The sequence below is a fragment of the Mustela erminea genome, chromosome 8 (genome assembly GCF_009829155.1).
Source record: "Mustela erminea isolate mMusErm1 chromosome 8, mMusErm1.Pri, whole genome shotgun sequence".
Lineage (NCBI taxonomy): Eukaryota > Metazoa > Chordata > Mammalia > Carnivora > Mustelidae > Mustela > Mustela erminea.
Window position 1 is genome coordinate 26522541 of NC_045621.1, and position 9685 is coordinate 26532225.

The 9685-nt window shown below is 43.7% G+C and overlaps 1 protein-coding gene across 1 annotated transcript; it reads left to right on the forward strand.

Moving 5' to 3' along the window:
* Positions 1-6459: 6459 nt before the first annotated feature.
* Positions 6460-9225, forward strand: RPL37A (ribosomal protein L37a). The gene is made up of 4 exons (XM_032354743.1): positions 6460-6550; positions 6929-7057; positions 7706-7788; positions 9080-9225. The coding sequence occupies exons 1-4, from the start codon at positions 6548-6550 to the stop codon at positions 9141-9143; spliced, it is 279 nt and encodes a 92-aa protein (XP_032210634.1). The 5' UTR covers positions 6460-6547; the 3' UTR covers positions 9144-9225.
* The last annotated feature ends 460 nt before the right edge of the window (positions 9226-9685 follow it).

Consider the following 9685-nt stretch of genomic DNA (forward strand, 5'->3'; position numbering starts at 1 on the left):
GATGTCTAAGTTGTTCCAGCATGACTGTGCATGCATTTGTTTGTTAGCCTTGGATGGTTTTCACTCTCGTACTGTTTGCTATGTGCCAGGCACCAGGCCAGACACTTTACCCGTGTTGACACTGTGAGCCCTGCCTTGGAGGAAAGTAGTTCGATTTTCATGGTGCAGATGCAGAAACCAAGCCAAGGGGGTCTCAGCCAGGAAGTGGCAGAGCAGGACCTCCAGCCAGGCCACTCCCTACAGAACCCAACGGAGGGAGGGTGCACACTTCCTACACCAGGAGGCTCAGGAGTGCTTTGCTGGGTCTGTGAGCAGTTGACTGCACCGCTGCCTTCCCGAGGGGCCTCAGCCTCCCTGCAGGCTCCCAGCTAACTCTGTTCTCACTAGAATGAGACCCTAGAGCGCACCATTTTCTTGTGCCTTTCAGTCCCCTTTCCAGGACTTCTAGACAGCTCCAATGGAGAGAGAGATCCTTGAGAGCCACCCAGCCCCCTTTAATTGCTGCTCAGGGATGGTCAGGCACACCGACATGTCAGTACTGTCCAGTCCGGACTGCCGGGCCATGTCCTGTGGGAGGCTTTGGTCTTGACAAATAACCGGCTGGCTTCTTGCCTTCCTCAGTCGGACCAGGCATTTGATTATAGAACTTCCTTTTAATCACTGTATTGATCTACTGCTGGGAGCTTCTCTGCAGGGTCAGAGCTCCTCAGGAAATCCAGCCTGAACACCTACGTCTGAGGACCATGAGTTACTGCTCATATCTTTTTGCAAAGGACTGTGGAGATTATTAGCAGCTGAGCCTGCTTCCTGCCAGCTTATCCTGCCCTGAGAAGCTCTGCCATGGTACCAGATCTCCACAGATAATTAGGCCTTCCATTTCCTCTATCACCTCCTGAAACAAGAATGACCCAGTGTTACCTAGAAAAAAAAATCCAGAGTCACGGGCCTGAGAGAGAATGCTTGTCTGGGCCCTCCCCCTCGGCCACCCGAAGTGGTCTTACACTATCTTACCACCTCCAGCTCTCTGTTTTGTTTTTAAATTTTGTTAGCTGTACCAGTTTGTTTATATTAGTGACTATGACTTTGGAAGCTTCCAAAGGACAAGTAATGGGTCTTTCTAAAGTTTACTCTAACATTGTTCCAAATGGCCCCTTAAAATAAATATTTGTCTAAGAGTAATTAAGAGCAATGGCTGCTGTGTCATCAAATAGATTGTCCTAAGTTCCCTTAGGAGCAGGTGTTCTGGAAAGCCAACTTCATCACTTCATGGTTGCTGCCGTTGGAGTCCATAATCAATTTGCCATAGACACAGCCGTCAGTGTAGATCTGGAGAAGGATACAGATGATCTTGCCCTGGGTGGCCTGCTGGGCGGTGGCCCAATGGGGACAGAATCTACAAAGAAGAAATGCTAACATCTTACCTCAACGTTGCTCACGGGGTTTTTGCAGTGAATTTTTTGCAGTCTTGGTGACTCATTAATGGAAACAACATGGTCCCCTCATTAGGGAGAAGTCTGTGGAATGAGTTAAGGCCCAGGAAGCAGAAAGATTCTGGATCACAGTTAGATGCTGAGTTATAGGAAGGAGCATTTCTTCCTCGCCTGCCCCAGAGCCTAGCCACAGCCTCTGCTCTCTGTCCTGACATCACATGGCTTGAGGAGCATTACGAAGCCCTCTTCTGTGAGTCTGTGGATGTCTCCAGAGACTCCTCTGCTGCTCGCTCAAAGAAGATTGGGTGCAGCTTTCTCATGAGCTCTGCTGGAGTTTGGTCAAGTTCTTTAATGTCTTGGAGAATGAGATCATAACATCTCATTCCTTATTTTTATTAGGAGTTCCTCTCTACTCTAGAGCTGTGGTTAGTCTGCAATGGGTGTGCTTCAGAAATACAGTGAAAGGTACAGGTGATTTTGAGACATATTTATCTAGTGTTGCTTGGGAGCATCGGTGATCATCGTTAAATGAATAAATCTCTGCTTTATTCACCTTGGGCCCTGCCACAAGGTGTTGGATCAATGCCTGCCCTTGGGAGGGTTTGCCCTTGGTCCTTGCAACTTGGTGTCCATGTGCGAAACCACTATTCCACTATAAATACATTTATAAATAAATAAATGTTGAGCCTCCGTCCGAAGCCTCTAGCTAGACCTCAGTCTCAGCTGCTCTAGAAGAGAAAGACTCGCCATCTCTGAGATGTCCTTGAGGTCCCCCAAAGCATATTTATTTATACCAGGAAGCCTGTATATTCTGTTATGCCATGCTGAGTGTAGCTCTAGAATTTATTGAGAACCATCCAGCCATTTCTGTGTGATTCAGAAAAGACACTTGGACTTATTTATAGAGAGTGAATGCCTTTGGGTTTAAGTTAGGATTTCCGCAGTCATTCTTTTTCCTCCTTTACTTCACAGCTCAGTCCAGACACATACCTGCCACCATCTGCTGTGTTTCCTGGAAATGTCAGTTCTAATGAAGAAAATCTGGGCCTATCTCATCCCACTTCCTGTCCCTGCGATTAGGTGGCCTCTTAAAGGGTTTTAGGAAAGGTCCCCCAGGCCTACCAGAGCTGGCTCTGCCTACCCTCACCAAGGTCATTATTCCCTGAACGACCCTGGTTAATTTCTGCCTCTGGGGTTGTCATCAGGAAGACTGCTAGAGGGAGCAAGTGATCCTGGAAGCCTTGATCCATTTGTACTCGAATTAATAGTGTGTCTTTTCCTTCTTGGCTTCCCACAAGCCTTTTTCTAGGTTGGAAAGAAACAGAGCTGGAGGCACCGTCCCCTCACTGCTGACTCCTGGGTTTTGCCTTGTCTTTGCATTCTTGTCTATTGAAATCTTGATGCTTTTCTTTTTCTTCTTCTTCTTCTTTTTTTTTTTTTAAGATTTTATTTATTAGAGAGAGAGAAAGAGAGCAAGAGTGCATGAGCACGAGCAAGGGGGAGGCATAGAGGGAGAAGCAAACTCCCCTCTGATCACGGAAACCCTGGGGTCCTGAGCCTCAGAAGGCAGACACTTAACCAGCTGAGCCACCCCGGCACTTGGATGCTTTCTGAAGCTCTTTATAAGTGAAATTTAAGCTGCAAAAGGGATGAAAATAATTCCAACCTTATTTCCTGCCCTATCTTCTCACTTCTTACCACGTGTAGGATTACAAGGTTTAAAAAAAAAAAAAATGGCAAGGAAGCTTAAAGAGATTTTGTTGGAGCCCTCTCTCATACCTGCAGTTTTGGTTTTGTCTTTTCCTGTGAGGTCCCAGGGAAGGAAATGGATTCCTAAACATAGCAGAAAACATTGAGAAGCCTGTGAGTCACAGTGTTCAGGATATTATGACAGCCAACAGTTATTTGATTTTGCAACACCCTCTGCCCACAACCCCCCTACCTCAACCCATTTATCTGACTTATGGAGTGCCAGGCTCTCCTCCTCTTTGTTTTTAACTCCCCTTTTCTAGGATGAAATATCATACAAAAATGAATTCATAAAACAAATTTACAGCTTAACAAAATATTACAGAATAAACAGTCATGTAAATCATAACCCCCAAAGTTGTGAATATATATTCTAGAAGCTTTATTGTTTTGCTCTTCGTGTTTAGAACTACAATCCAATTGCAGCTTATTTTTGTACATGGAGGTAAGGTCAAGGTTAGTTTTTCCCCATGTGAATATGCCATTTCTCAGCATCACTTATTGAAAAGACTGTCCCTTCATCTAGGGCTCCGCAGTGCTTTCTTTTCACTATTATGAATTTGATGTAAAATTTAACCAATTGGAACATCTGGGTGGCAGAGTCCATTAAGCGGTTAAGTGTCCGACTCTTGATTTTGGCTCAGGTTATGATCTCAGTGTTGTGGGATGGAGCCCTGCATCAGGCTCTGTGCTCAGGGTGGAGTCCCTTGTCCCGCTCCCTCTCCCTTTGCCCCTCCTCCCGCTCATGCTCTCTCTTAAATATATAAATAAATAAAATCTTAAAACAATAATAAAAATGAAAAATGAAATAATAAATGAAATAATAAAATAAAATAAAATAATAAAAATTAAAAATTAAAATGTATAAGTAAAAAAATGAAAGCCCTGCATTCTCATCCCTTGTACTCCTAGCCCTGCTTCTTACAGGTAATAACTAATATAAATAATTTAGGACGGAGCCATTGGTAATTTATTCCCAATGCATGTAAATACATACATATACATAGAATTATTTCTTCGAAAATGGAATGAAACTCTTCATATTAGAACTGTCTCATTTCACATAAATATTTGGTCATTGTTTCATATTGATTTATCTTATCTCTTTTAAGAGTTACCAAGTAACACCCATGCTGATGGGTACATTACCTGTGAAATGTCCATTAAAACAAAAGGCAAACGATGAAAATGATGAATTTAAAGTAAATTTGTGGAGAGAAGAGAAGGAATGAATCCACATACTGAATTATTTTCAGATACCTGATTATTTCTAGGTGTTTAGGAGTTGGCCTCAGGGCTCCCCTTCCCCTAGCTGAGTCTACTGCCCCTTGTGGAGGCAACCTACAGTGCTCTTAACATTGTGTGCAGACTTCACTCTTGCCCTTGGCCACCAGGCCCTTCCGTGAAGGACTTTGGGCACAAGAGCTCTTTGGGCACAAAGCGAAGGAACAGCATGGAACCTGGGGCTCCCAGATAAACCCTTTGGTCTCCAGCATGAGATCAATTGTGGATGACGTTTGCCCCTCAGATTTCCTTCAAGAATCAAATGTTCCATATACCCCAAAGACAACTGGTTGGCTCAACAGCTAAAAGAACTCACCTCTAGAGACAACTTTTAACTTATCTTTTTAAGGGCAAAAGTGAATTTTGTGACTCAGCAGAGATTTTTACTAAGATTTTATGGGTACATATTACAGTTCATCTGTACACCTGATGGTCTTCTAATGGGGTTGGGGATTTATTAGCCCACAGATAAGACAAATTGAGACTTGGTCCACAGTTTTCTGAAGCCACTTAGAACTGATTTCATGAGAGTGCTATTTGCATATCCTCAAGCTCGCTATTTAAAGAAAATTGTTCAGTTTTGAGAAAATTGCTCTGAGCATGAACAATTTCCTCCTATTATGGAGTGTCTCATTTTCAGGCACTCTACTGCATTCTTACTCAGGCATTCTACCTTCTCTTGCTCTCTCTCAGACCCCCTGAAGGGAAGAGATGTAGGAGGCTACCCAGGAGATGGAAGGGGGAGGAGGTGGTCAATTTCCTAAATGATGATCTGAACTGGGCTCCCAGCCAGCTCAGGAGGGCTCACCTTAGAGATTGCAAGCTGGCCATGCTTACGCACTCACCCAGGGCAGGGGAAGCCCACTTCTGCTCAAACTGCACGTGCAGACCAGAACAGGAGGACCATTGGAATGCTTGTTTCTCAACTCTTCTTCCACTAATCCCATTTGTTTGCACTGGTAGGAATATATTTTGCTTTTATTTGTAGTTTTCTAGAAGCAGGACATAATTTGGGTGGCGAAGCGCCCAGAAATCATCCCCAATATGCAGTGTATTTCTCTCCTAAGGGAGGAGAGACTTACTCCCTCCACCCCTTGCCATTCTTCACCCTATAGGAGCAGAGGGTACTTGGAGGCTCTGGTGGAACTGGGAGATTTTGAGCACATCTTGTTTCCCCAGTGGGTAGATGTGTTTGCACAGTTGCAGTGGTGTGTAAAACAAGGTGCTTGCTGTGTCTCCAGGCATCATTCTTCTTGATGTAGTTTTTACCGAAAGGTTAATGTTTTCAGTATGTACAAGCAAGAATGTTAATGCCAAGGAATACAATATATAATTTAATAGGTGAAAATGTGTATTTATTTAATTAGAACATAAAAATAATCTCCCTAAGTCAGTGCATGAAGCATTTTTTAAAGAAGGGTTGTCGTTATTATATTTTGAAAGATGTGCCTTTGTTTATTATACTTTTTCTGCTTTTGTCTGTATTTGAAATTTTCTGTAATGTTTTTAAAATGTGCTGTGGGGGTTAATATCAACAGCTTCATCACTGGACGTTTTTCGTTTGAGTATTTATGTGTGTACACATTTTAATGTGTACTCGGAAAAACACTCACATAAGACATACGCCCTGGATTCCATAGATAGTTCTGGCTTAGGACGAAGCTTCATTTCGTTAAATTTTCTAAAAAGTGACTCAGTTTTTAAATAAATGATAAAACAGTCAATCCCGGTATGGCAAAAACTGAAAATGCAATGTTCGGGGGACTGGACTTTGAGAAATACCGGTCTAATATTACCAGAAGCCAGTTAATTAAGTAACAAACTGATCTCCTTCCATACCTAGCAATAAGCCTGTGATAAATAATTTTATTTCTATTTAGCCTGCTTAAACAATAAACATCTTCAATACAGAAAACAAAAAAAACCTCCTTCCCCACGGAAGGCGGCCGGGAGGAAGAGACCTCCCGGCCATAGAGTTCAGTTCCTAGCTGGGCCTCCCACTCGCCACTTCCGCCCGTTCGCCTAAAACTGCGCTTGCGCACTGAGTCTCTTCCTCTCGGGGCTCAGACCTAGTTTGAGTCGACATGGTGAGTGTTGGTAGCGGTGAGGCCTAGAGGTCTATCCGCCTGCATCTGACCTTTCCTTGCTGTCTTTGCCCCACCCAGCGTCTGCTGCCCTGCGCCGTCCTCGGCCGTCGTGCCGTAACCGCCACTCTCGGGCACAGACCGGGGCGGAAGGACGGGGGCGGCTTGGTGGCGCCTGGCTGATTCGAGCGGGTGAACAGGGTGCTGTCGGAGCCCGGGGCCCGCTCTGGCCTCAGATTTTGCCAGGATGGAATGAGGGGGACCTAGGACCCGGCAGCGGCTGGGGGTGATTGGGGGAATGGCGTTTGGGGCGGGGAGTGGCTTGCAGAGGCTCTGTCAGCGGGTCCCAGTATCGCTGGTTTCTCTTTTGGCTCTGAACAGGCTAAACGCACCAAGAAGGTCGGAATCGTGGGCAAATACGGGACCCGTTATGGTGCCTCCCTCAGGAAGATGGTGAAGAAGATTGAGATAAGCCAGCACGCCAAGTACACTTGCTCCTTCTGTGGCAAAGTAAGATGGGGGCGGGGGCGGGGGCGGGGGCGGGGGGCAGAGGGAGGGGAGGCTTTCCGGCACGTGAGCCGGCTCCTGAGGGAAGTTTGTGGATCGTGTGCTGGGTTGTTGGTAGCTGGATTTGGTGGACTGCTTCCCGTTTACACTTGGGGACTGAGGGGTCACACGTTGGACAAGGAGCCCCAGCCTAAGCCAAGCCCGCTTTGTGGGAGATGACTCTTTTGTCAGTGTTGTCTCCTGGTGTTGCTAGAGAGTTCCGTGTAGCGTGTGTATGTCTGTGGTGTGCTGGAATCCTGTTGGTGGGGGTGTCTTTGCCATCCTGGCACTGTAGCATCGTGGTGAGTGCCGGTTTTGCAGGAGAAAATGTAGGGCACTAGGAACACACAGAACCTCATAAAACACACCCATTTTCTTTCTTTCTTTTTTTAAAGTTTTTTTTTTTCTTTTTTTAAATCAGAGCAGGAGCAGGGGGAGAGGGAGGCGCAGCCCCCCCTGCCGAGCGGGGATCCTGAGCCTCCATCCCAGGACCCCCAGGGTCATGACCTGAGCCACCCACGTGCCCCCAAAACACACTCATTTTCTAGTGCAATTTAGACTACTGGATGTTGCTTTTATTGATTTATAGGGAAAATTGATTGTCTTTTGCAGACCAAGATGAAAAGACGAGCTGTGGGGATCTGGCATTGTGGCTCCTGCATGAAAACGGTCGCTGGTGGCGCCTGGACCTACAAGTGAGTCCCTTTTCTTTGTGACCTTTGAAGTGTGTGGATCACCTCAGAATTCCAGGTTTGACGCTGGACTGGCTAGTTTTAACCCTTCACAAGACTGGGACAACAAGAATGCATTTGTTTTTTTCATGACTCATTGAGCATACGGTTTATGTTCAGTGTTCAAAGAAAAGAAAACCACTGAAATAAAAAAGTGTGACAGGACTTGAGAATTGCATAGAATTGAAAGGGTCCCCACTGTGAGCACAATGATACCGTACAGGTCCTTTAGTGGGACTGATTCTGTACTGAACTTCGATTTGTATTGCAAGCTGATTTTATAAAAATGAAGTCAATTAGCTTGTTACTGTATATGGAAACTTGAGGCCATTTAGACCATTACACTTTTGCTGTTCTAAACAGTACTGGCTGGACCTCAGCAGCTTTGTGACCCTGACAAGTGCCAGATGATGGTGCTGAGATAAATGTACCTGTGCTGGTTATTGATTGAGTGGACTCTTGAGTTAATCCATTTCTGGAATTGAAAGCCATCTTGAAGATCTCTAATTTTGGAATTCGTCGCTGATTTTAAAGGCTGAAGTGTTCTTCCTTTAGCCAGTATCTAGACGTTTGTGGTGTAGTACACTAGCCTCCCATGTATAAAATGATAAGGCTAGTGTGGTTGAAGAGTTGAAATTTTAATTTTAGTTAATTTAAAACAGCAGTGTAAAATATTGGGAAGTGTTGAAATGATCATTTTCATATATGTGTGTCTTGTGTGGGTTTATGAGGTCAAAAAGGCAAATGAAACCTAGCTTTCTTTGGTTGTGATGATAAAATGAACTAGCATTCCTGTACCCACCCTATGTGATGGTTATGGGTTTTCCAGGTATAGTTCCAGAATCTTCTGGTATAACGTTATGTAGTCACTTTCATAGCTTTCCTCCCAAATTATACTCAAGTCTTTTCTTTAGATACTGTTTTCTTGATATCTCTCATTTATGATACCAGCTTAGAATTTATTAGTTTCTTCTGACGTTCTGTCCATTCTTTTCTATGAGTTTAGGTCAGCCTCCTGGAACCATTCATTCCTCCCTGTTCCTCCCTGTTGTTTTTTTTTTTTTTTTTAATGCTGCATGATTAAATGCATGAGATCGCCTAATTCTGCAAAACCCTGAAGACACAACTCTTAACTTGCTAAAAGATATCATCATTAAGATTGTAATGTAAAAAAAAGAGGCAGGATTTACTCATTTGCTATTTCAAATGTTAGTGTAGCTAATTATGTTGGATCCAACTTTGTTTTTCTTTCCAGCACCACTTCTGCTGTCACAGTAAAGTCTGCCATCAGAAGACTGAAGGAGTTGAAAGACCAGTAGAAGCACCGCCGTTTGAAACATTGCTAGCCTATAATAAATGGGTTAATTTATGTAACAAAATTAATTTGGCTTGTTAAATTTATTGATTAGATCTTTCAATTTATGTTGCATTAATTTTGTGTTCTCAGAGAACTTGGAAATTAAAAATCCTTCTATTGGAAAAGCGTACTGAGATTGGGTTATCCTAATACAGCTTTTTTCCCCCTGTAGTCAAATGTTAGATGACATAAGAATATAAGTCTTAGAGGTTGGGTATGTGTCTTCACTTCCCTGTAGTCAAATGTTAGATGAAATAAGAATATAAGTCTTAGAGGTTGGGTATGTGTCTTCACTTTCTGTAGGTGTATCCTTGCCATTTCAACTTCTTTGGGATATAGTAGTTCAAATTTTGAGGACTTAGGTCATGGTTAATTTTTCTAAAGGTAGGGTGACATACTGCTTCTTAACTTAATGGGTGTTTTGTCTGACCACATGTTTTATTAGCTCTTGAGAAAACAGTATGAAACAATTAGAATTTTAGGACAAATTTTGCAAATATCTAT